Source organism: Somniosus microcephalus, chromosome 3 (genome assembly GCF_052327205.1).
Source record: "Somniosus microcephalus isolate GS21.2 chromosome 3, FLI_Smic_1.0, whole genome shotgun sequence".
NCBI lineage: Eukaryota > Metazoa > Chordata > Chondrichthyes > Squaliformes > Somniosidae > Somniosus > Somniosus microcephalus.
Window position 1 is genome coordinate 327,064,571 of NC_140989.1, and position 27,185 is coordinate 327,091,755.

Genomic DNA, 27,185 nt, shown 5'->3' on the forward strand with positions numbered 1-27,185 from the left:
TCGACGTGCTACACGCGCTCTCCCATCTGGGTGCCCGCGCATCCGTCAAACTCCTCTCCCAGCGTTTCGTCTGGCGTGGCCTCAGCAAAGATGTTCGGACTTGGGCCACCTCCTGCCTCGCCTGCCAACGGGCTAAGGTACAGCTACACACAAAAGCACCCCTGGAAGACTTCGAGGTACCCAGCCGCCGCTTCGACCACGTACACGTCGACATCATCGGTCCTCTGCCGCCATCGCAAGGCCAAACTTATCTCCTCACGATGGTCGACCGCTACACACGCTGGCCTGAGGCAGTGCCGCTGCCCTCCACCACCACAGCCGACATCGCCAGGGCGTTCGTTAACACCTGGGTCGCAAGGTTCGGCGTACCAGCCGACATAACCTACGACAGAGGCGCCCAGTTCACCTCCGAACTCTGGACGGCCACAGCACGCAACCTCGGGGTGACGCTCCACCGAACCACGTTGTACCACCCGCAGGCCAATGGGCTGTGTGAACGCTTCCACAGGTCACTCAAGGCCTCACTCCGCGCCGGCCTGCAGGACAGTACCTGGACTGACCGCCTACCGTGGGTGCTACTAGGCCTACGCACCGCGGTCAAGGAAGACCTCCAGTCCTCGGCAGCGGAGTTAGTCTACGGACAACCGCTGCGCGTCCCAGGCGAATTCCTTCCGGAGGCTACCACGCCTTGGTCGGCCGAACAGCAGCGGCTCAACTCTTTCTCTTCTGCTCAACAGTTCGCCCAACTTCCGGTCAACCGACACGGCGAACTCGCACCTCACGTCCCGCCAAACTTACAGCAGGCACGCTTCGTCTTCGTGCAACACGACGCGCACCGCGGACCCCTGCGACCCCCGTACGACGGACCGTACGAGGTACTACAAACCGGGGACAAGGTCTTCAAGCTGCAACTCGACGACAGGGTCGACACAGTCTCCATCGACCGGCTCAAACCAGCACACACAGAACCAGGGGAACAGGTCCCCGTGGCCCGACCTCCAACTAGAGGCCGTCCCGCCAGCAAGCCAGCACAGCCGGCGGCGAACCGCCCGGCCCCACCAACTAGACCGGCGACCACTCAGAGCCGCTCCGGCAGAACCATTAGACCACCGTCACGACTCGTCCACTCCTCCTAAGCGGATTCTGGGGGGAGCTCTGTGGTGACACGCCACTACTGGACATAATCCGCTCACGGCGGCACGGACAGTTTAAGCAGACGCCCCCAGCTGGGGGCCCTTTCCTCCAGCAACTTGTTTTCCGCAGGGACAGGCTGCCAGGAGCACTTCCTGTCTGGGGAGTATTTAAGTGGTTGCGTGGGCTTTTCCAGTTCCTCTTTGCCATGAGGTTGATTAAAGCAGTTGTGTTTTACTAACTCTGGTCTCGACTCCCACGTTTGCCGCGGTATCTCAACAAGCCTAGATTTTGTGCTCAAGTCTCTAGAGTGGGACGTGAACCCACAACCTTCTGACTCGGAGACGAACGTGCTACCACTTGGGGGAAGCATGGCTTGGCGAGCAAGGGGAAAGGAAGCTTGAGGCAGAGACAGCTGAATGAATGGTCTTCATCTTAGTGACAAAGAATTCCATGAGCTCTTCAAACTTGTTGGAGGTGAGGATGGAGGAGGCAGGGGAGAGTTGTTTAAAGAGACAGTTGGTAGTGCAGAAAAGAAGTCGAGAGTTATCTTTGCATTCCAGGATGATAGGAATTGTTGGACGAAAAATGACCAAGGTCCATCTAGTTTCCCTTCTACCATCCTGGCAGTTGCACGATACAATGAATAGAGTTGTTGTCTAATCATGGCAATCAATCTCTATCAGTTAGTCTACAACAGACATGATGCAAGGAACGAACCAGTGGTGGAGAGCTTTGGGAACCATAGGTCCTCCCAAGCATGCTACACTTACTATATGTCATATCTCAAATTACTTGTATATACTGTATCCAAAAACGTTACTTTCTGAATTTTTAGGGGGGGAAATTGAGTCGCGCCCCCTTCGGGGAGCTAACTTTGCTACTTTTAGCGCCCCAGAAAAATTAGCACCCCCATGGCCAAAATTGAGTGGTAGCGCTCCAAGAGGGAAGCGGGGCACTACTGGAAGCACCCCGCCTCCCTCTTGGGGAGTTGCGAGGGTATGTCGCGCCACAGTATTGCAGGCCTTCCTCCCCTTCTTAAAGGGGAAGAGCCTTGCACAGCGCGACCCAGCTGGACCACCGGGGATCATAGTGCTGGCAAAAGGGCCCGGCCCTCAAAAGAAGTGCTGGGCTCATGGAGCGCAGCCGGCACTCCACGGGGTGCAGGTCAGGAGGCCAGGGACGGCAGCGGAGGCAGGTGCTGGCAGGCAGCCAGCAACAAAAATGGCCGCCCGGCACCTTGCCTTTAAATAGCACTGCCCAAGCCACAGGTAGGCCCCTCTAACACCGTCGGACATAGTGTCCGGCAGTAAGTCGGGGGCGCTACCGAAGATCGCGGCCGGGGCGCTGCACACGGTGATGATGTCATCGCTGGCAGCGCAGTGCCACGGGGTGCTAACGGTTACCGGCGCCGCTAACCTCCTGCTGAATTTCGCAGCAGGCGTTGGCGGCAATGCGCCCGGGCGCTAGTTGCTTTGTGCCCGGGCGCTAGTTGCTTTGCGCCCCATTAGCTAACGGGACGCGCAAAGCAACTGAATTTTTCCCCCTTCAAATCTAATTTGCATTTGAATAAAACCGCTTCCTCCGTCTCCCTGGGAAGCCCGTTCCGCAGATTTACCACTCGCTCACTGAAATTTTGTTTCCGCAGGTTAGTTTTGAATGTAACCCCCTTCAAGCGCAGGCCGTTGTACTGTTCTGGATGAGGTGAAATAACTTGTCATGCCTACATTATCCAGTCCCTTTGAGATTCCTAAAAAAGCAGCAACCATATCACCTCTCTGTTAATTATTCTCCTCTTCTTCTTCTTAGGCAGTTCCTCGGAACCGAGGATGACTTGCTTCCACATTAAAAATGAGTTCTCAGGTGACTGATGAGGCCAATGCGGGACCTACAGTCTCTGTCACAGGTGGGGCAGACGGTGGTTGAAGGGGCGGGTGGGTGGGGTGCTTGGGTTGACGTGCGCTGCCTGCGCTTGGCTTCCACTTGCTCCCGGCGAAGAGACTCGAGGTGTTCGGCGCCTTCCCGGATGCTTCTCCTCCACTTTGTGAGGCCTTGGGCCAGGGATTCCCAGGTGTCGGTGGGGATGTTACACTTTTTCAAGGAGGCTTTGAGGGTGTCCTTGAAGCGTTTCCTCTGCCCACCTGGGGCTCTCTTGCCGTGCCGGAGCTCCGAGTTGAGCGCTTGTTTTGGGAGTCTCGTATCGGGCATGCGGACGATGTGACCCATCCATCGGAGCTGATCGAGCGTGGTCAAAGCCTCGATGCTGGGGATGTTGGCCTGAGCAAGAACACTGACGTTGGTGCGCCTATCCTGCCAATGGATTTGCAGGATCTTGTGGAGGTAGCGTTGGTGGTACCTCTCCAGTGCTTTGAGGTGCCTGCTGTACATGGCATACAGCAGGGCGGGTATCACTGCTGCTCTGTAGACCATGAGCTTAGTGCCAGGTTTGAGGTCCTGGTCTTCAAACACTCTCTTCCTCAGGCGACCAAAGGCTGCACTGGCACACTGAAGGCGGTGTTGGACTTCGTCGTCGACGTCTGCCCTTGTTGACAGTAGACTCCCAAGGTATATAAAGTGGTCCACGTTGTCCAAGGCCTTGTCGTGGATTTTGATCATCGGGGGGCAGTACTGTGTGGCGGGGGCAGGTTGGTAGAGGACCTTTGTCTTACGGATGTTTAGTGTAAGGCCCATGCTCTCGTACGCTTCGGTGAAGGTGTTGACGATGGTTTGGAGTTCAACCTCCGAGTGAGCGCAGATGCAAGCATCGTCTGCATACTTTAATTCAACGACAGAGGATGGGGTGACCTTGGATCTGGACTGGAGGCCTGTTAATTATATTCACGTGGTGTATAGCAATTGGGTGTTAATTGTATTCTGGTGGTGGGTAGTAATTGGGGACTCTCTTGTGCACATATATATATATTGTAGCGATTCGTGTGCATCGCCACTAAATAATCAAGTTCGACTTCGAACTTAAATAAATTGTTTATTTACAGGAACAGGTTAAATACAACAGGTAAGGTAGCAGGTAAGATGGCTGACTGTAGGAGCACCGTGGTGTAGGTCTTTCCCCAGCGGGGATGCCACGAGGACCAACTGGAAGTTTCCGAGCTCAACTGCCAGCAGTTTCCGAGCTCAACTGCCAGCAGGTTCCGAGCTCAACTGCCAGAAGGTTCCGAGCTATGACATTATGATGTCATCACGCAGAGTATAGGAGAGAAGCCTGAGTATAGTAACAGATACATTTAAAGGTACATTGTCAGGCTGTATAACAAAGCTGTAAAAAGTAATTATATACAGTAAGGTAAGTTAAAGGGAATTATGTATCTCAATGTAAGGGACAACTGGTGGTACCGCCACAATATTTTTCATATATATATGGGAGTAGGCTGGGGAAGGGTTGCAGGCTTATCTTGGGGTTGTACAGTATGTTATGTGTGTCTCTGTAAATAAAGGCTTGTAAGCAACTAAAGACTAGACTCTAGTCTTCTATCACCAACTGGCTATTCAACTTTTACATCTCAGCCTTCGCTTTACCAGTGAAAACATGTCCAATTTACATAATCGCTCCTCATAATCTAATCCCTCCATCCCTCAATCATTTTGGTTGCTCTCTTCTGTATCCTTTCAATAGCTGCGATATCCTATTGGTACTGTGGCAATCAGAACTGTGCACAGTGTTCTAAATGTGGTTGCACCAATGATTTGTAAAGTGGCAGGATTACCTCACTATTTCGACTCAATATTGACCTTTTAATGCATTTCAACATCTGATTTGCTTTACTTATTGCCATCCAGCATTATTGCGATAGAATCAGCCTAATGTCAGTCAGGACACCCAGATCGCTTTCATTTTCCATGCACTTTGTTTACTTTCCATTTAAGTAATATTCCCTTCCTAGATTTGTTGTCCCCATGTGAAGCACTGTGGCGATCCTGAAGCACTGAGCAGTTTTGGCAGAGGAGAGCAGGGCCCAATAGTGCTTGATGTGGTCCAGCCAGATCTGGCGATGACTATCTAAACCAGTTGTGCTCCATATATGTTCAAGTCTGCATAAATGAATAAAATATGTAAAAGTTTGAGGGAACTGTTTTGTTTAAAAAAAAAAATTCAGTTGTTAATGTTAGAATTTGTGCCAAACTTTACTTACTATCTCAGCATTGTACAAAATACTGGCCAATATATCTCCCAGCGTTTCAAGATGTTTTGATGGAATACAGGTTAATATACATTTATGGTTGCTGGTGTCTTTGTAAAGTAAAACAGCATATTTTCCTCCACTCCACTAATAAAAAATGTTTTCTGATGTATCTACAACATGAATTGTATGTACAGAGTGCTGTTATTGGACACCTGTAGTGCACATGTATATATTTTTTTAAAGCAGCACGCAGTAGTTACTTGCCTGCAGATTTCATATACGTTGTGTTTGTGGAAACATAGTGAGGTTAAGCATCCTACAAATAGCATAGCCAAGGGCGAGGTGTGAAGTGCTCTCCATTGCTATCACTAGCATATGCCCCACTTCATTTTTATTTTCTGTGTAGGTAGAACATAGAATAAATGGACTAAGGGTCAAACCATGGGGTCACAAACAGAAAACATGTCTACTCCAGGATGCTTTAAACTTGAAAATTACCTTCAATTGCTGGGAATTGGTTAATAATCTTGCCTAATATTGTCATAAAATGTGATGTGGGTGGGAGTGAAAAATATTAAAGAAGGGAACTAGACAGTTACTTATGCTTTTCTTATCGGTGATACCCTGTCCATTGTGACTCTATTTATAAACATTTCAGTCAGACAGTATTTGCAAGTTATGGTCCCAACCCTCGTTTACTTGCGCTCACTGCAAAAGGCCGTTTATATAGGAAGGCCAACACTTCCTGGGAATCGCCACTTAACAGTATGCATGTAGGGCAGCACGGTGGCATAGTGGTTAGCACTGTTGCCTCACAGCGCCAGGGACCCGGGTTCGAATCCGGCCTCGGGCGACTGTCTGTGTGGAGTTTGCACATTCTCCCCGTGTTTGCGTGGGTTTCCTCCGGGTGCTCCGGTTTCCTCCCACAGTCCAAAGATGTGCGGGTTAGGTTGATTGGCTATGATAAATTGACCCTTAGTGTTAGGGGGATTAAATACGTGGGGTTACGGGGATAGGGTGGGATATGTGTCGGTGCAGGCTCGATGGGCTGAAATGGCCTCTATCTGCACTGTGGGGTTTCTGTGATTCTGTGATAGTCCATAGAATGTAGTGTGGGGGTAGCAATTTACCAATTTGCCATTGTTATACCAGGAATAGTACCAGAATCCCAACATATTGACCTTTCTGATAGGTGAATAAACATGCTGCTGATAGGCCATACATACTGATGCAAATACTACTAATCTGGTTTATTATAAGGTTTAATTATACAGATGCTTTGGTGGTGGTGGGGTAGGGCATGTTGAGTGATAGGGAAGAATGAGTGAAGCACTCATTCAAAGATGGAATCCATCGAGTTTTGACAGGCAGTTCTTGTCCTCTTGTGTAGCCCATTCAAAGTGTTCTTGTTTTAAAATTTGTATTTTGCTTCCTCACTGCCCACACACCAAATCCCAATCACCATATATGTATCAAATAAGCAATTTGCTTGTAATCCTGAACTAGTGATCTGAACTGGCTGCTAGCAGGTATGTGAGTGGCATCAATTGCCATGTTGCAAAAAACAAAGCTGAAGCGTTTGCAAGCATCTTCAGCCAGAAGTGCCAAGTGGATGATTTGTATCAGCCTCCTCCTGACATCCCCACCATCACAGAAGCCAGTCTTCAGCCAATTCGATTCACTCCACGTGATATCAAGAAACGGCTGAGTGCACTGGATACAGCAAAGGCTGTGGGCCCCGACAACACCCCGGCTGTCATGTGCTCTTGTGCTCCAGAACTAGCCGCACCGCTAGCCAAGCTGTTCCAGTACAGCTATAACACTGGCATCTATCCGACAATGCGGAAAACTGCCCAGGTATGTCCTGTCCACAAAAAGCAGGACAAATCCAATCTGTCCAATTACTCTCAGTCAATTCTCAATCATCAGCAAAGTGATGGAAGGTGTCATCGACAGTGCTATCAAGCAGCACTTACTCACCAATAACCTGCTCACTGATGCCCAGTTTGGGTTCCGCCAGAACCACTCGGCTCCAGACCTCATTACAGCCTCAGTCCAAACATGGACAAAAGAGCTGAATTCCAGAGGTGAGGTGAGAGTGACTGCCCTTGACATCAAGGCAGCATTTGACTGAGTGTGGCATCAAGGAGTCCTAGTAAAACTGGTAAGTGGGAATCGGCGGTGGGGGGAGGGGAGGGGGAGCTGACTCGAATCCTATCTAGCACAAAGGAAGATGGTTGTGGTGGTTGAAGGTCAATCATCACAGCCCCAGGACATCTTTGCAGGAGTTCCTTAGGGCAGTGTCCTAGGCCCAACTATCTTCAGCTGCTTCATCAATGACCTTCCCTCCATCATAAGGTCAGAGTGGGGATGTTCGCTGATGACTGCAGTGTTTAGTGCCATTCGCAACTCCTCAGATGAAGCAGTCCATGCCCGCATGCAGCAAGACCTGGACGACGTTCAGGCTTGGGCTGATAAGTGGCAGGTAACATTCACGCCACACAAGTGCCAGGCAATGACTATCTTCAACAAGCAAGCGTCTAACCACCGCCCCTTGACATTCAACGGCGTTACCATCGCCGAATCGCCCACCATCAATATCCTGGTGGTCACCATTGACCAGAAACTTAACTGGAGCAGCCACATAAATACTGCGGCAACAAGAGCAGGTCAGAGGCTAGGTATTCTGCGGCGAGTGTCTCACCTCCTGACTTCCCAAAACCTTTCCACCATCTACAACGCACAAGTCAGGAGTGTGATGGAATACTCTCCACTTGCCTGGATGAGTGCAGCTCCAACAACACTCAAGAAGCTCGCCACCATCCAAGACAAAGCAGCCCGCTTGATTGGCACCCCATCCACCACCTTAAACATTCACTCCCTCCACCACCGGCGTACTGTGGCGGCAGTGTGTACCATCTACAAGATGCACTGCAGCAACTCACCAAGGCTTCTTTGGCAGCACCTCCCAAACCTGCGAGCTCTACCACCTAGAAGGACAAGGGCAGCAGGTGCATGGGAACACCACCACCTCCAAGTTCCCCTCCAAGTCACACACTATCCTGACTTGGAAATATATCGCCGTTCCTTCATCGTTGCTGGGTCAAAATCCTGGAACACCCTCCCTAACAGCACTGTGGGAGTACCTTCACCACACAGACTGCAGCGGTTCAAGAAGGCAGCTCACCACCACCTTCTTGAGGGCAACTATGGATGGGCAATAAATGCTGGCCTTGCCAGCGACACCCACATCCCAGGAACAAATAATAATAAAAAATGTTGCCATCTTTGAGGAGAGTGGAGAGAGACATTTGGATCTCTCCACTCTCCTCAAAGAGTAATGGTGGGAATTTTCATTTGTAAGAAATGAAAAGTAGTTACTTTTGTTTAAATCAGTTAATGATTTGACAATTATAGTGTTTCTTAAAGTTCCAGTTTTTGAGCAATTATTGGGATAAGGAATGAGGCAACCCCATACTTCAATAAGAAAGTACTGTTTTCAGAGTTTGCTATGGGCTAAGTTCCACATGTTCTCAATGATGTATCGATGTATGTCCATGGCAATGTTATTATATCAGGTTAGTTGACGTGGATGTTCATACTAGTTGCATGCTTCAAGAACAAGGTACTGTAGTGTGAGGGAGTTGTGCTGGAAGCTTTCCTACAATGTTTGAGGTTGAGTTGGGGGATTATTCTGTGTGGCCCCTTCATGGGGTGTGTTGGGATGTTCTTAACAGGTGCATTGTGTGGTTGTATAGACCCTCTTCACCCTGATGATCACACTGCCTGGTATTTCTTAGGCTTTGGTTATATTGAACTAAAGATCATTTGTTCCACTTGGCATATCCCATTGGTGCTTTCCTCATCTGCTTGTCGTGAGGAAGGGGTAGACAGATTGCTGCAGCAGGGAGGAATGCATCTTCTTGCTATTGGTGAGAGTCGGGCAGCCTGCACACTTCACAAACCCTTCTTCTACCAAGGCAATCCCAACAACCATTGTTGGACTCAACACTGAGTTCAACAATTTCAGATCATAACATGGTCTGCCATATTTATCTGGCAACCCTGGCTGTTGTATAAAATAAAATGATGCAGAAACATGGCTAAAGATTGCAATACTGCTACCATCTGGCACTCGTCAGTCACAGGGATGTATCTTGTGTGAAGCTGTCGTAAAAACCCAACAGGTTCAATGATGCCTTTTAGGGAAGGAAATCTGCCATCCTTACCTGGTCCAATCTGTATGTCACTGTCGTGCCACACCAATGTGGTTGATCTTAACTGCCCTCTGAAGTGGCCTAGCAAGACACTCAAATAAAAACAGAAAATGCTGGAAATACTCAGCCGGTCAGGCAGCATCTGTGGAGAGAGAAACAAAGTTAACGTTTCAGGTCAATGACCCTTCGTCAGAGTTCTGATATTATCTCGTAATACTGTATACCAAAATTTTTTTTTTTAAATGTCTTCAGAACTGGAAAATGTTAGAGATATAGCCGGTTTTAAGCAAGTGCAGAGGCAGGGAGAGGGGGGAGGGGAGGAAAGAACCAAAGGGAAGGTCTGTGACAGGGTGGAGGGTAGGAGAGATTAATGACAAAAGGGGTGATGGTGCATGGCAAAAAGAGATGGCAATGGGACAAGTAAAGAAACAAAAGATGGGTCTAGAAGAGGTGTAAATGGAAATACAGGTAGACTATCCTTTATCCGAACTTCTGAAAACCGAAAACCTCTAAAAGCCGAAAGTTTTTTTGTTCAGCATAAGTCGTGCGCACAACATGACCAGAGTGGCGCACGACTTACGCTGAGCAGGGCAGAGGGTCACAGAGTTCCCTCCTGGGTAGGAGATTGCAGGCCGAGCCGGGCAGTGTGAAGGAGGTACCAGGAGAGTGAACCCAACAATACAGCGGCCCGTCCGATAGCTGCAGCGGCCCGTCCGATATTCTTTTCTCCCCCCGAACCGAACCACTGCCCATCCGATATTCTTTTCTCCCCACCCCCCCCCCCCCGACCCGACCCGACCGATATTCTTTTCTCCCGACCCGACCCGAACCGCGGCCCGTCCGATATTCTTTTCTCCCCCCCGACCCCGACCCCCACCCCCCCCGACCTGAACTGCGGCCCGTCCGATATTCTTTTCTCCCCCACCCGACCCCCGACCTGATTTGCGGGCCAGCTTAGTAGGAGTCAGCCGATAGCCGGCTTTCCAGAGAAGCAGGAAGGCGAATGAGACACGGAACAGTCGCAAGAGGTAGCCTGAACTTTTACAATTTATATTAAATACAAATTTCCCAGTCTTATAATAATACCTTCTGAAATCCGAAAAATTCCGAAAACCGAAACTCAGCTGGTCCCAAGGCTTTCGGATAAGGGATAGTGTACCTGTAGTAGAATCATCAACAGCTGTCGTCTGGAAAAAATGGGGGCAGAGGTTATGCTGAAATTGTTGAACTCCGTGTTGAGTCCAGAAGGCTGTAAAGTGCCTAATCGAAAGATGAGGTGCTGTTTCTCGACCTTGCGTTGAGCTTCGTTGGTACAGTGTAGGAGGCCGAAGACGGAGCGGTCAGAGTGGGAGAGGAGCGGAGAATTAAAGTGACAAGCAACCAGAAGCTTGGGGTCACGCTTGCAGACTGAACGGAGGTGTTCCGCAAAGCAAGGCACTCGGTTGTATCAAACCACTATCACCACCTCTGGGAAAACTAGGAATGGTCAATAAATCATCCCAAGAAATAATTTTTAAAAACATCCGCTTTGACTGAAATCAGGAGCTTGCTGGAAGCAACGTGCTGCTTAATCCAGTGGCACAATTTACAATTTTATCTTAATGCTTATAATAAAAAGAAATGTGGGTGTGCGTTTGAAATTGTTTTCTTGTTAATTGACCCAAGTCGGTGATGCAGCTTCTGAAGTAGCACTTGTTGCAGCGGTTACTCAAAGTAACAATGTGGTTACAGTACATCAGAACAATTTTTAAATCTTTCTAAAGCTTTCAGAAGTGATTGTGATGATGTACATTTTTTAAAATTGTAATAACCTTGTCACATTCCTTCAGCAACTTCGAATCTTTTCAGTTATAGGACTGTGTAGCACAATTTTTCACCACTCCAGAATTTATTTGCACTGTGTTTAAATCAACTACGACACAAAAGGCTCACTTTATCAACTGTGGCAAGAAAAGTTGCTCCAGTTTCTTTGGGTGAGGGGATTAAGATTTGGGAGGACAACAAGATGAGGGGGTAAAAAGTGGACCTTGTGCCAGTATCACCGGCGCAACAAGGCCCAATTTTGGGGACTGACCATGCGTCCCAAGGACGTCTGAAAGCTGTCCGACCCGAAATTGGGTCAAGCCATTTTTCAGGGTTACGTGACAACCGACTAAAGCAGATGTTAGGACGTGCATATGTAAAGTAGGGGCCTAACGGCTGTTTCAAGCCCTGTTGCCAAAATTGACCTGTGTTGAACACATTTTTTAAAAAAAACCTTCTTGTGAAGCCAGGAGAAACAGGAGTACTCCATCCTGCTCCACAGCCCTCCTGAGCGCCATTGCTGGCCCGCATTCTGCCCCCCTCCTGTTCTCCTTCTCTCCCGCGCCCCCCCCCCCTCACCCTTCAGTACTTACCTGAGGGATGAGGCCCAATTTGAGGACGGCCCTGGGCTTCCTGGTTCAGTGGGCGTTGCCGCTGTATCACGGCCTTCGCACCTGAAACTGGGTGCCGGCGATATTCCACACCGAGGGGTCAGAGTTTATCTTCCTGCGGTGCCTTGGGGCATTGACCGTATAAATTTTGAGCTCCGGTGTTTTATAGTTCTAGAGGGAGCAATTTTGAATTGCAGATTGCAGGGGCAATAGCTAATGGCAGTTGACATTTGAAAAGGGGAAGGAAGGGTTTTGGGTGTGGAGTCCAGACAAAAATGCTACTGTATATCAGTTAAGAGAGAACAAAAGAAGTATGATCATTTGAAATCCTCTGGCAAGATGGCTTATGTGGGCACAGTGGCAGAATAGCGATGAAGCAGCAGTTTATGTGAATGACATGTAAAGATAGCTGGTGATTACAAGTAAATTAAACTTCCTGGGCAATAATGCTCCTGCTGCAGAGCCCATCAGATACCGCAAGCCTGTTTTGAAGATAGGGACTGGGGAAGATGGAGGAGGGAGACTGTCGAATGTCTTGTCAGTTGATCCTTAAAAGACAGCATAATTAAACCTTGGGGACTGGAGTCCAACTCTTCAGTTAGGGCAGCTAAAGTAAAGAGCCGGACATTAAGCTAAATAGAGACCCAATAATGTCTGCTTTCAACACATTCATTAAAACTGATTCGTAAAAGATGATTCCCGAGTGAATAACAAAACAAAGTGATGACTCCCCAGGCACAGTTGAGTGATGGTGGATAAGCTATGGCACTGCACAGCATTGTCGTTGGTAGGTTAGTTGAAGAGAGACTCATTTGAATATTGCCTCTGGTGTTAATCCACATCCTGTTTTTTTTTTCCTTCCCTGGCAGGGTTTCATCTGAGTGGAACTGTGACCGAACCAGGCACCCAGTCGGAACCCGAAATGATCTACAGAGTAGCCATCAGTTTTGACCGCTGCAAGATCACCTCCGTAACGTGTGGCTGTGGCAACAAGGACATTTTTTACTGTGCCCATGTAGTGGCACTTTCCTTGTACAGAATAAGAAAGGCTGACCAGGTCAAACTGCGTCTTCCCATCTCCGAGACACTTTTCCAAATGAACAGAGACCAGCTTCAGAAATTTATTCAGTATTTAATCACAGCCCACCACACAGAAGTACTTCCCACAGCACAGAAATTGGCTGATGAAATCCTATCGTCCAATTCGGAGATCAACCAAGTACATGGTAACTATTACGATAGCAAAATACTGCGGATGCTGGAAATCCGAAACAACAACAGAAAAACGCTGGAAAAACTCAGCAGGCCAGGGCAGCATCCGTGGAGAGAGAAACAGAGTTAACGTTTCCGGTCCGAAGGGTCTTCGACCTGAAAGGTTGACTCTGTTTCTCTCTCCACGGATGTTGCCTGGCCTGCTGAGTTTTTCCAGCGTTTTTCTGTTGTTACATGGTCCCTTCCCCTCCCCCATTAATGGATGTCATTGTATTGTGATGTGTTGATGTGTCCAGTTAGTACCATGGGCAGGGTATATCCTGGACCAGAACTGTCTTCTGGATACTTCGTATGACCCCTTGTAAGTACAATTATTGACGCAAACAAAATATGTGTGAGGTATAATAAAGATCAAAAACTTGATCTGAATTTCTATAGAAAAACATGTTTTTGATGAACAAAACATTTCCTTTAAATTCACACTTAAATGTACATTCCAATCTATTTTCAGAAAGTATACAATCCTAAAGAAATGAGTAGATTTATTATTTCATTGCTCCCATCTAGAGCATATGAAAATGTTTTGAGTTGTTGAGATCTAATTCACTCTTGTGACCAGTGAATGACACCTTTTTGCTTTTTGTCAATTATCACCCCTCCCCAAGACATTGATTCCTTGCTGAGGTACAGTTCCACAAATATTTGTCATCTTCTGGTACCTTGGGCAGGGGTTCTTTATTTATGTGGGATCCATGGCATCGTGTGCTGGTTGGTATTTGACTGACCAGCACCATCGCCGACCCAAGCCAGCTTGGGCTGCAATTATACAAAGACTGTGGCTAGCCGTAGCATGCAAAGTGCAACAAGCAGGATAGCTCTACTGTGGCAATGCGTGGCTGCAACTCAGATGCTGACCACCAGAAGTCCGTGTTTAACCAGAACAGTTTTGGATGGACAAAAAAGTGGCAGTTTAATTGTAGCCTGAGATGGGAGTCCATTATAAGCTGCTTCATTCAAATCCTTTTGAGATGAGGTGCAATAGTTCCAAAAGGATTTAAAAATCAAAGTTTAGGCTCGAATTAATTGTGTTTAAAACGCCCGTGGAATTTTGCCTGTATTTATATGGCAATGTGTTATGAAATTCTGTAAGTTTCAACCTCATACATCTGATGCTTACAGCCTCACTAAAGATGGGGGAAAGGGCAATGCTGTGGCAACAATAATTTCTTGCATTGTGTGTTCTTGCAGTTGGGTAATCAGGGAGGTGCAGGTCTGAGGAGAAATAATTGCTTTGCAAGGAGTAAAAGTATGAAGAAATTAACTTGGCCAGGCTTGCATACTTCTTAGAGACTGCCCTGAAAGTCATGAGCTGTTCTGTGCTGTGGATTTGTGGTTCAGAATGCTTCAAAGTCATTTCACTCCAGACCTTTACAGTCACTGTGGAGATCCTAAAAGTGAAAGGGCAGTTTACTAACCTACTGTCATGTGCATCCCTCCTGCCTACAGATTTAACTTGGAAGGTTAGACAGATATTCAAGCTTTTTGAACACGTGACCAAAGCATATACACTCAAAAAAGGTTGGCGTTGTTGCGGGAGAACCAATTTTGGGAAACCAGTGGACATGAAACATAGAAAAATGAAGGTGGAGTTGAATGTAATCCTTTGGTCAAGTTATTACACAACAGTATAGTCTTAGTAAAAGTTTACTGAGGATGCTGCACTATATACTGCCTGAACCTGCCCATTCGATTGCTGCCTTATGACACTCCCTTATTCCAAAAAAAACCCCGCTTCATCTCCCAGGAGGTAAAGCTTCTGGTTTGCTGACAGCAGCTTTGTAACTTACAAGAAAAAGCTCCCAAATTCTGGTTTGCAAAATAAACTAATCAGGCGTCCAAACTGATATTGAATGAGTGGCTTGTTTTCTTGGCTCCGCACCATCACGGTGAAAGTTGCATTGCTTTCATTTTGCCTGCAGTAGGCTTTAAATTTCCACCTTGTCCCTACAAAGTTTAATAAGATCGGCACACTTGTTTCAGGTTCATTTCTTAGCTGATATTAAACAGGTTTTGTATTGACACCCCGTTCTGTGGTGAGCCACTGAGCTGTTCAGTGAAGGTACCAGCTGATTTCACAGCACAACTGTCTGCTTCTGTTGCTTTTACTGTTCTTGATGCACATATACTGAGGATGAATGGATTTGGTGGGGGGGGGGGTGGTGGTTGACACTGTGTTGTTAATAAAGAGGTGATCATGTTAGATTGTGCTGTGTAGGTTAATATATTTGTCATTATAGGTGTCAAAAATCATTAGCATATCTGTAGGAGTAGCTGATGATTTTTGACATCTTGCATACCAGTCCCGGATATTGTGTAGGCGAAGGGAACCAGAGAAAGGTGCTAAAGTCTGTTGTGATGAGAATCAGCTGTCTCATAAGTGTTTTATTTTTGCTGAGTGATTTTATATTTGTGAAGGTGAGGATATCCAAGTAAGGAAGTGAAATGTGTTTTCAATTTTGCACCTAGTGTCAGGATTGAACGCAACTGTTTCAGGTATGAGTGCAGCTTTTTCCATTATCCCAACAAACATGTCTGTATGCTTGACTTCAGAGATTCATCCTTTCTGCACCAGGTGACATTTTCCTTCTGATAACAGCCTTCCTTATTGCCCTTTTGAATGTGACAAGCCAATCTGGCAACTTTGTGCACTAGACCTGTTACCACAAGGAAACTGCATTAAAACTGTTTAAACTCATTTCTTGCGTCAAAGGTAGTAAACTATAATCCCAGGTTGATTTGAGCCCAGGTCCCAGTGAGAAAGGCTCGTCTTCTTACTCATTGTTGCACTTAGTTTACTGGTTTTCTAATCGTTAGAAACAAATGTCATTGGACAGTTTTCACTGCAATCTGATCAGTATCACAATACAATGGTCCTCACTATCGCATCAAGCACATTGTACTGTCTTCCTTGCAATCATATCACCTGGCCATCTCTTATCCCTAATTATACAGTCTCTTTCACCCTCATTGTAAAATTATCTGGCTGACTCTCACTCTCATTGTATGATCTTCACTGCTATCATCATGATTAACATACTATCTTCTTGCTATCTTGTCCTCACTATGCTCCTTAACTATATTGTCCTACTCTTTACATTATTCTAGCAATTCAGTTATCCTCATTATGGCTATAACTCCATTACCCTATTGCCTGCACTTCCTCACTGCCCCATCACCCCACATTAGATGATGCTTACCCTAATAAACAAAAAGATTATTAGAGTCAGTTTATCTTCTATTTGTGATAAATGTTGATTACAGTGAAATTGAAGTTCTCAAAAAGTACAAATCATGGAATAATTGGGTGAATACAGACCAGTCGTGTGAGTTGTTTGGTCCCACTGGATTAGTGCTCAGGTGATTTCCAGCCAGTTAAATTTGTGCTGCTATCATCAGGAACATACTCACACTGTATAGGGGTTATGTTTTGCTCTGAGAAATTGCAGGCATGAACCTGCATCCTAACTCTGAAAAAGTTTGCATCTGCATTACCTTACTTTACCAAGGACATCTGGATTGGCTACTGAACCCATGCTACATGGCTTTGAAGCCTAAAAACGACAAGGGCGGGGGGGGGGAAGAGAACTGGTGCAAGTTACACCAGACTGCAGTATCTTTCAATATTTACAGTTTTATCCATATTTGATCAGTAAATGACAAAATAAAGCAAAAAATACTGATGTTTGAATTCTGAAAAATCCAACATTCCAAAAGTTGCCAAATTTACAGAAGGTATTTTGTCAACTAAAAAAATTGCTATCTATATCCTTCACTTGGGCCTGCACCACAGAGAAGGTGACTACACTGACCACAAGTTATGGGCCTTCATCAGGTCCACCAAGTCTCCTGCACTTGCTGGCACCCTAATGTGTGATTACAGTCTCATCCCCCTTCACCCCTGCTCCCCATTGCAAGTATGGAGGGTCCATCTCCCACAGTTTTGACTGACACAGAAAACATCCTTTCTGTAACGTAGGCTACTTGTCACTATGTGAAAGCTATCTGGAAACAATTTGTAAAAGAATCGCTGGTGCGGTGCAGCACTCACTATTTGCAGTCAGGAAAGTAAAGAAGCTGTTGATCACCATTGGAGCGGAGAGATTGAGGAGCAATTGATCACAAATGTATGGAAAGGAAGTTAGTTATTGGATGTTATCTGGCAGTGTGTAAAAAAAAAAAAAAAAAATTAAAGTGAATCGTGCCACACGTAGAAACGTGGCACAGGAGGACTGATTTATTTCCAACTCCCTCAAAAAAAAACTTATTTGTTGTTACCTAATTTCTAATGAGATGCAGTGATGACATAAGCACTTCAACTGTAACTGTGGTTACAGTCAGCACTTAGTACTAATAATAGTCAGAAAAATATGTGCTATACTAACAGGCAAATACATATTTTAGCTGAAAAGGCTTCATGTAGTGCATAATGCATTATCATTTCTAAAGTCTATTTGAATGTATTTTTTACCATGCTTGTTTTTGGCATGAGGCGATGCCTCCGTTACATGGTTCACAATTGAAAATTTCAGACCTCGAATTTTTCCAATGTTGACAGCTCTGCATTCATGCTAGAGATGAGCCTAACCCTGCCACTTGGTGTGATGTTTGATAGTTCTCATGTACTGTGCTTTGAACATCGAAAGGTGACTGATGCAGTGGAATGCAGGTAAACACCTGAAGGAAAAGTTCTGAAGTTGGGATCGGAGCACATATATTTCAATTTCAATTTTATTTGTCACGTAACCAAATACAACAAGTGAAATCCAGTCAGTGAAATGCTTTTTTCTTAACGAGCCGAGCGCACCAAGCAGAAAAGGACACTTAGCTGCCTGGTATGCACGGAGCCCGCAAGGACGGCAGCCATCTTCATCGGCGCCATCACAATAGGGTGCTTGAGTTTACTATTATAAACCTGCATGTTAGGATGAGGCAAGGCCTGTATTTCTGTGGTTGCAAGGGCTAATCGTAATTAGCAGGCAGCAACATTTGGTTAAACAAAGTTTTTTTTTCTCCCACTTCAATCAGACAAAATAAAATTACTAGCATTAAAAAAGGAAAATCGGCTTTGTTTACATAAATTCTAAAACCCAAGCACTTCTCAAAAACGGCTTCTTAAAATTAAGTAGAATTACTGGGATACGACAATTTACACACACTATTTTTTTCTAAATCTCCCTGTTGCGTATGATGCACAGCTTGTTCACAAATTTTAACATGATACCAGATTAAGAAAAAATACAAAAAATTGGATTTTTGTTTCCATCTCTATCCCCATATTTATCCTACAGATAATGGAGAATGCTGGTGGTAAGTAACATGGCCATTTGTGTGTCACTGTGCCAGTGACATATTTTAGTAATTGAGAATTTACCACTTAACACGTATGATGTGCACTCAGCTGCAAAACAAATCTGTCTGTGGGCTTGGGGACTGCCCATTAGTGTTTCTGAAGTAAAATTGAGGGCAAGTAATTATTTACAAAAACGAGAAACTGCTGGGGACATTAAATTATTAATCCTCTGCCTGCATTCGCTCCAGGAAATTTCCAAGCCCATGACAGCAGCTGAGAATGCAGCAGCATTAGAATTAAACTCGAGGGCCGATTTTAACCCCGAGTCAGTGGTGGGGAGTGGGTTAATCGGAGGGTCTCGTGGCAGGAAAAGGGAGGCCACGACTATCCTCGCCCTGCAAAAGAAAGATTTAGACTTGTCTGGCAGAGCTGCTTCTGTCTAGCCGGAAAGCTGCATAGTTTCCCCGCTCAGGCCTTGGCTGTAACTGCACTGGGGTCTTCCTGACATAATAAGACCCCGATTTGCATCAGTATACAAGGGGCGACTCATCCGTCTGCAAATCCCTGCTGGTTAAAATTGGAAATGGTCGGGATTTGAGCAAGTAACCTGCTCGTTTTTAACTGCCAACCCACCCGATTTCCGCCAGTGAGGTAGGGTTAAAATTGATTGCTCTGTGTTGCTAAACTGGACTCGGCATTTTAAAAACACAGCAGGACAGTTACAATAGAACTTTTTACCCTTTTTATATTACCTATGATATCACAGTAAAATGCAGATATCGCCACATGATTAAACTATACAGTACCCACCTGAACCTATTTTGAATTCATAAAATCCCCAAAATTGCAACACACAAGCCTCCTCTTCTCACTATGCCTGTGATAGCTCTTTCACTGGAGCTATCTACTTTAATGCCATTTGCTGCTCTTGCCCCGTATCTTTTTCACACACTTCCTTTTTGAATACTTATCCAATTCCTTTTTAAATGATGTTATGATGTCTGTCTCGAAAGCCACTTGTGGTAAAGCATTTCATGCTCTCGTAGTCACCTTTTGTGAGAGAATTTCTTCTAACGTTCCCCCTTCACCCTGCTAGCGATAATGCTCAGCCTCGGCTCCTTGTTACTGATTTGCCAACCAGTGCAAACAGTTTTTCATTGCTTACCTTCTCAAAGCATTTCATCAGCTTGAAAACCTAATTCTGAGATAACATTATTCTGAGTTGTAAACAGAATTCTTTTGTAGTGGTCTGTGTGAATATGATCTCCGTTTTCACCTGGGAAGTTGGCCGTAACTGGCCCTGTCACTTTATTGCTGTTAAATTATATGCCTTTGTTGTACAAATAAAAATCCTGTTGTAAAAATCTTTCTATCCAGTCATTCTGAATCTGTTCTCTTTGAGACTGTTGAACATGACAATGATCTTGAAATGTATTTTATTTTACTACTCCTACTGTTGAGGTCAGAATCTGAGCTGCCCTATTTACTCAATAGTTGAAGTAGAGCAGCTTGGATAGGAAGATTGTATCAGAGCCCAGATGGCAGATAGTTGTATCCTTCAGGACAAAATCTGCATTGACGTGAATGGTCGATTTTGTAGGTGACTTTAGCTGTGTTTGAACTAGAAAAATAGAACAAATGATTTGATTTGCATCAAGTTCATGTACCACCTGACTGTTACCTGCTTACCTTGGCGCCAAGCAAGTTGATATGCACCTTACTGGTTCATGACTGACTAAAAAGAAAGGAAAGTATTTGCATTTATATACAGTAGTGCCTTTCACTACCTCGGGACATCCCAACACATTTACAGCTGATTACTTTTTTTTGGGTAGAGTCATCACTGTTGTAATGTAGGGAACATGTCAGCCAATTGTGCACAGCAAGGTCCCACAAACAGCAATGAGATACATGATCAGATAATCTGTTTCTGGTGATGTTGGGTGAGGGATAAATATTGACCAGCTTCCTTCTTTTAATTTTCTTTGTTTGATATTCTGTTGAAACCACCTCAGCCTGACTGATGTGATCAATTGGCTATCTGCCAACAGGCCTAATGGGTTGCTTTTTAATTAACTGCTGGTGGATCTCCTGTGCAGTTGTTCACAAGACGTCCTCGGCCCTGATTTGTGTGTCTCTTATTCTATCTCTGCGTTTCTTTTCCTCCTCTGATATCTGTCACTGTCCTGATCTCTCTGCACTGCACTATCTTTCTCGCGCTCTCTCCCTCCCTCTATGATCTTTCTGCTTCTTCAGTGTCTATCTCTCTGGCTCGCTCTCTCTCTCTCTCTCTCTCTCTCTCTCCCTCCCTTTTGCTCTTTCTCTCATCTACGTCTTTGTCCCCATCTCTCTGTGCAATCTCCCCCTCCCCTTTACAGAACTCTCTTCTCCCCCAGGATGGGTAGCCCAGAGCGGTTAAAGCGGTTCACAGTAAAAAAATAAAAAATGGCCAAAGAAGGAAGACCCAAGAGCAGCCACAGAGCAAGGATGCTGGCAGCAATGGGACATTGGCCCAAACAGCTAAAGCTGGAAGTAGCAAAAATGTTTAAATGACTGGTGCAGGCAGAGTAAGGCTAGAATCGGGATTAGGGTACAGCAGCAGGAAAGACAGATGGAAGTGGGGCCTGAACGGCCCAGTAACTAAGTTGTAAAAACTTTGCAGCACGGGAAAGCAGTAACAAAAGCAGTGTGGCAGCAGGAGAGAGTCAGGAGAGGCAGGGCAGCCTGAAAGGGTGCCAGAATAATCACAAGGAGGGTGGCAAAGCAGAGTCAGGAGAAGCAGGAAAAGGCACAGGAGCGAAGCTAGAGGCCATAATAAAATGAAAAGAAAAATATCACAAGAAAACTTGCCATGAAAAGGAGGAGTGCGACATTGGTTTAGTGGTAGGATAGCATTCATGCCCCACTTTAGACAGCCCCAGTGAGCGGAGTACCGATTCTGAATACTGGGTTGATGTTCAGTGGGGGTACTTGCGACCGATGGGTGCGGGTGGGCCCCTCATTGTAAAACGGTAGGCAGGGCAGGGCTCTTTAGTCTTGAATGGCAAACATTCAAAGACCGAATGGATGAACCACAGAATTTGTTCATCCCAGTTTGGCATAAAAATAAAACAAAAAAGGTGACTCAACTGTGGCTAACTAGGGAAATTAGGGATAGCATAAGATCCAAGGAGAGGACATATAAATTGGCCAGAAAAAGCAATAATCCTGAGGATTGGGAGCAGTTTAGGATTCAACAAAGGAGGACAAAGGGATTAATTAAGAAGGGGAAAATAGAATATGAGAGTAAGCTTGCAGGGAACATAAAAACTGACTAAAAGCTTTTATAGATATGTGAAGAGAAAAAGATTGGTGAAGTCAAGCGTAGGTCCCTTGCAGTCAGAATCATGGGAATTTATAATGGGGAACAAAGAAATGGCAGACCAACTAAATACATATTTTGTTTCTGTCTTCACAAGGGAGGACACAAATAACCTCCCAGAGATGCCGGGGAACATAGGGTCTGATGAAAGGGTGGAACTGAAAGAAATCAGTATTTGTAGGGAAATGGTGTTAGGAAAATTGATAGGACTGAAGGCCGATAAATCCCCAGGGCCTGATAATCTACATCCTAGGGTACTTAAGGAAGTGGCCCTAGAAATAGTAGATGCCTTGCTGGTCATCTTCCAGAACTCGATAGACTCTGGAACAGTACCCATGGATTGGAGGGTAGCTAATGTTACCCCACTATTCAAAAAAGGTGGTAGAGAAAAAGCGGGGAATTATAGACCGGTAAGCCTGACACCAGTAGTGGGGAAAATGCTAGAGTCCATTCTAAAAGATGTAATAGCAGAGCACTTGGAAAGCAGCGACAGGATCGGACAAAGTCAACATGGATTTACAAAAGGTAAATCATGCTTGACTAATCCACTGGAATTTTTTGAGGATGTAACTGGTAAAATAGATAAGGGAGAACCAGTGGATGTGGTGTATTTGGACTTTCAGAAGGCTTTCGATAAGGTCCCACATAAGAGATTAGCATGCAAAATTAAGGCACATGGGATTGGGGGCAAGGTGTTGACTTGGATAGAGAACAGGTTGGCGGATAGAAAGCAGAAAGTTGGAATAAACGGGTCGTTTTCCGAGTGGCAGGCAGTGACTAGTGGGGTACCGCAAGGATCGGTCCTAGGACCCCAGCTGTTCACAATATACATTAATGATCTGGACGAGGGAATTGGATCTAATATTTCCAAATTTGCAGACGACACAAAGCTGGGTGGGAGGGTATGCTGTGAGGAGGATGTCGTGAAACTCCAGTACGATTTGGACAGGTTGGGTGATTGGGCAGAAACATGGCAAATGTGCTATAATGTGGATAAATGTGAGGTTATCCACTTTGGTGGCAAAAACAGGAAGGCAGATTATTATTTGAATGGCAGTAGATTGGGAGAAAGGGAAGTGCAAAGAGACCTGGGTGTTCTTGTGCACCAGTCGCTGAAGGTAAGCATGCAGGTGCAGCAGGCGGTTAAGAAGGCAAATGGTATGTTGGCCTTCGTAGCAAGAGGGTTCGAGTACAGGAACAAGGATGTCTTGCTGCAGTTGTACAGGGCCTTGGTGAGACCTCACCTTGAGTATTTTGTGCAGTTTTGGTTGCCTTATCTGAGGAGGGATGTTCTTGCCATGGAAGGAGTGCAGCGGAGATTCACCAGGCTGATACCTGGGATGGCAGAAATGATGTATGAGGAGAGATTGTGTCGATTGGGCTTATACTCACTGGAGTTTAGAAGATTGAGAGGGGATCTCATCGAAACTTATAAAATTCTGTCAGGCCTGGACAGACTAGATGCAGAAAGGATGTTTCCGATGGCCGGGGAGTCCAGAACCAGGGGTCATAGTATAAGGATAAGGGGTAAGCCATTTAGGACTGAAATGAGGAGGAATTTCTTCACCCAGAGAGTGGTGAACCTGTGGAATTCTCTGCCACAGAGGGCGGTGGAGGCCAGTTCATTAAATATATTCAAGAAGGAGTTGGATATATTTCTTAAGGCTAAAGGGATCAAGGGATATGGGGAGAAGGCAGGGACAGGGTACTGAATTTGAATGATCAGCCACGATCTCATTAAATGGCGGAGCAGGCTCGAAGGGCCGAATGGCCTACTCCTGCTCCTATCTTCTATGTTTCTATGTTTGATTGCAGCCCATCTAGGAGAGGGTCATTTGAAGATAAAAATCGTGAGTAAGACGACCTCAGCTACTCTTCCTTAGTAAGTGGTTGAAGAATCTTGTGTGAGACTTGAGTTCGGCAGAACATAACGACCAGACATGCACAGAAGGGGAAAATCATGTGAAAAAACAGAATGGTGGGCAGCTTGCACCACAAAATAACTAGTGTTGGGAGGACCTGAAAGGTAAGTTTATAATATAAGCAGGTGTTACAGCATTACTCATTAAAAGTGATATAAGCAGTCATTATTTAAGCTTAACTAAGTGTCTCAAGGTGTGGCACAGAAAGTAAGATATGTGATATAAGGAATTGTTCGCAGCCACAAGAATATTATTATAGTTTTTTTATTATTCGTTCTCGGGATATGAGCCTCGCTGGTAAGGCCAGCATTTATTGCCCATCCCTAGTCGCCCTTCAGAAGATGGTGGTGGTGAGCCACCTTCTTGAATGGCTGCAGCCTGTGTGGTGAAGGTACTGCCACAGTGCTGTTAGGGAGGGAGTTCCAGAATTTTGACCCAGCGACGATGAAGGAACGGCGATATACGCCCAAATCAGGATGGTGTGTGACTTGGAGGGGAACTCGGAGGCGATGATATTCCCATGCACCTGCTGCCCTTGTCATGCTAGGTGTTAACAGTCAGGGGTTTGGGAGGTGCTGCTGAGCAGCTGTGGCAACTTGCTGCAGTGCATCCTGTAGCTGGTGCACCCTGCAGCCACAGTACACTGGTGGCGGAGGGAGTGAATGTTTAAACTGGTGGACGGGGTACCAATCAAGTGGACTGCTTTGTCCCGCACCCACCTAGGCAAGTGGAGAGTATTCCCTCACATTCCTGACTTGTGCCTTGTAGATGGTGGGGTGGTTTTAGGTGCTGGGAGGTGAGCCACACGCTGCAGAATACCCAGCCTTTGACCTGCTCTAGTAGCCACAATGGCTGATTTAGTTGAGTTCCTGGTCAATGTTGACCTCCAGGATGTTGATAGTGGAGGGATTCAGTGATGTTAATGCCACTGAATGTCAAGGTGAGGTGTTTAGATTCTCTCTTGTTGGAGATGGTCATTGCCTGACACCGGTGTGGTGCGAATGTTACTTCTTATCCCAAGCCTGGGTGTTGTCCAGGTCTACTGCATATGGGCATGGTCTTCTTCATTATCTGAGCAATTGCGAATGGAGCTGAACACTGTGCAATCGTCAAACAGCCCCACTTTTGACCTAATGGTGGAGGGTGGTCATTAATGAAGCAGTTTGAAGATAGTTGGCCCTAGGCCACTCCTCTGAGGAACTCCTGTAGCAATGTCCTGGGGCTGTGATGATTAGCCTCCAACAGCCATCTTCCTTTGTGCCAGATATGATTCCAGCTATTGGAGAATTTTCTCCCTGATCCCCATGAACTTCAGTTTTACTAGGACTCCTTGGTGCCACACTCGGTCGAATGCTGCCTTGATGTCAACACCGCCACACCTCCGGAATTCAGCTCTTCTGTCCATAGTTGGACCAAGGCTGTAATGAGGTCTGGCGCTGAGTGGATCTGTCAGAACCCAGATTGGGCATCGGTGAACAGGTTATTGGGTGAGTTAGTGCCGTGTGATGGCACCGTTGATGACTCACTACTGATGATTGAGAGTAGGTTGATCTGGTGGTAATTGACCGGGTTGGATTCGTCCTGCTTTTTGTGGTCATGACATACCTGAGTAATTTTCCACATTGCCTGGTAGATGCCAGTGTTGTAGCTGTACTGGAACAGCTCGGCTCGAGACGTGGCTAATTCTGGAGCATGGGTCTTGGCTTAGATTAGATTGGAGTGATATATTGGGTATTCTGCTGGAAGTGGATTTACTGTGTGCAGTGAATGTGCCGCGGTGTCATGCTATTGTTGCACTGTTAAATAATGTGCTACACTACCAGGTTGCATTTATTCCCTTTGCGCACCAGTATGTTATGTCATCATGCTGCCCTTGCCATGTTCTGTTTGTACTTCAGTATGTTTTGCATTCTTTTTATTGTGATGAGTTTTGGCATTGTTTATACCAGATACTACATCTGGACTGGGTTTACTGTGGAATTAAATCTTACCGTATTATGTAAATGAGGGAGATTTGCACATGACCTAGATCAGTGGTTCTCAAATGTTTTTGGTTGAAGGACCCCTTTTCAAATGAATTAGTAATCGCGGATCTCCATCTAAATTATAATACTATACAATATGAAAGTGCTGTATGTAAAGAGTGTTTTAAAGATGCTTTTAAGAAAACAGGTACTTACTATTGATATCATTGAAACGGGTGTGCCCGCTTCTCACTGCGGGTCTAGCTGGTGGTCTTCGTGCCGCTCTCAGTGCTTCCCTCCTACGTGAGTCAGCCGACCCACTCTGCGCTGCGCATGTGGTGGCCACACTCCGCTCCCGCTTCCCGGCTCACACCCAGCCCACCTTCTTTCGACCACCGCCTCCTCGGCCTGGCAGCACATGCGTAGTGGTAAACGCAACAGTAGCAACGCCGCTGATGTTTGTCCGAGTGTAAGTGAATGAACGGCGGCCGGAGGCGGGCTTGGTGCGAGCCGGGAGGCAGGAGTGGAGTGCGGCCACCACGTGTCCCGCAAGGCCGGCCCTGCTCGGTACTCACGTTATCTCGCGGACCCCCTGGAAAGTCTCCATGGGCACCCAAGGGTCCGCGGATCCCAGTTTGAGAACCACTTACCTAGATATTGTATGTATTTTTTTAAGGGAAACTATTAACATCGGAACAGGTCAGGGGCTTGTCTGTAATGTTTCCTGATCGGTGGGGATTCAACATTTTGTGTGTTGGTATTTGCTGTTCTGATAAACAAAGCTCAGGTCCAAGTATTCAGTTGATTCTTTAGCCAGAACATTTTCATAGTTGTCATATTTCTACCATTAATTGATGTGTGACATTTTTTAAAAAGCCAAAAATCACACCGCAGTAAGGGTTTAATCAAAGTTGGTTGGAGCATCGCAGTTTCTCTGCAGAACGGACTGAGGAGCTGGGAGGCACAAGAATGGAATACAACACCACCACTGGCAGGAGGTTGTAATTACACCGTGACAAGTTTTGAAATTTTCAACATATTATAGATTAGAGGTTGTCCCGTGGTGATACTCTTGTTGAGTTGGAGGATATGTGTTTTTTCTCATGTAATGAGTAATATGAGTTTACTGATTTACCATGATTGAATTAGTCCAGTTGTTTCTTTTTTAAACAGAATATTGTTTTTTCTTATTTGTTCTCAGATGTAGGTGGCTCTGGTAAGGTCACATTTATTTCCTACCCCTAGTTGCTCTGAGAGGGTGATGGTGGGACTTCTACTTGAACCACTGAAGTCCTTGTGGTGATGGTGTTCGGTAGGGGATTCCAGCATTCTGACCCAGCAATGATGAAGGAATGGCAATATATGCTCTAGTCAGGATGATTTGTGCCTTGGAGGGGTACTTGGAAGTGGTTGCGTTCCCATGACACTGCTGCTCTTTTCCTTCTTGGTGGGGTCACCGGACCTGGAGGTGC

The 27,185-nt window shown here is 45.9% G+C and overlaps 1 protein-coding gene and 1 long non-coding RNA gene across 2 annotated transcripts in view; one reads left to right on the forward strand and one right to left on the reverse strand.

The window, feature by feature from the left end:
• The window catches only part of zswim5 (zinc finger, SWIM-type containing 5), a 288,978-nt gene that overhangs the window by 165,170 nt on the left and 96,623 nt on the right, over nucleotides 1–27,185 (forward strand). Inside the window, exon 2 of the mRNA XM_085983115.1 lies at nucleotides 12,774–13,130. Coding sequence (XP_085839241.1) covers nucleotides 12,774–13,130 — 357 coding nt within the window. The remainder of the gene's footprint in view (nucleotides 1–12,773; nucleotides 13,131–27,185) is intronic.
• On the reverse strand, nucleotides 4,115–26,191 carry LOC147122208 (uncharacterized). The gene is made up of 3 exons (XR_015077705.1): nucleotides 25,930–26,191; nucleotides 9,503–9,632; nucleotides 4,115–5,181 (listed from the first exon to the last, which is right to left on the reverse strand). It is a non-coding gene; the product is annotated as an uncharacterized LOC147122208 (long non-coding RNA).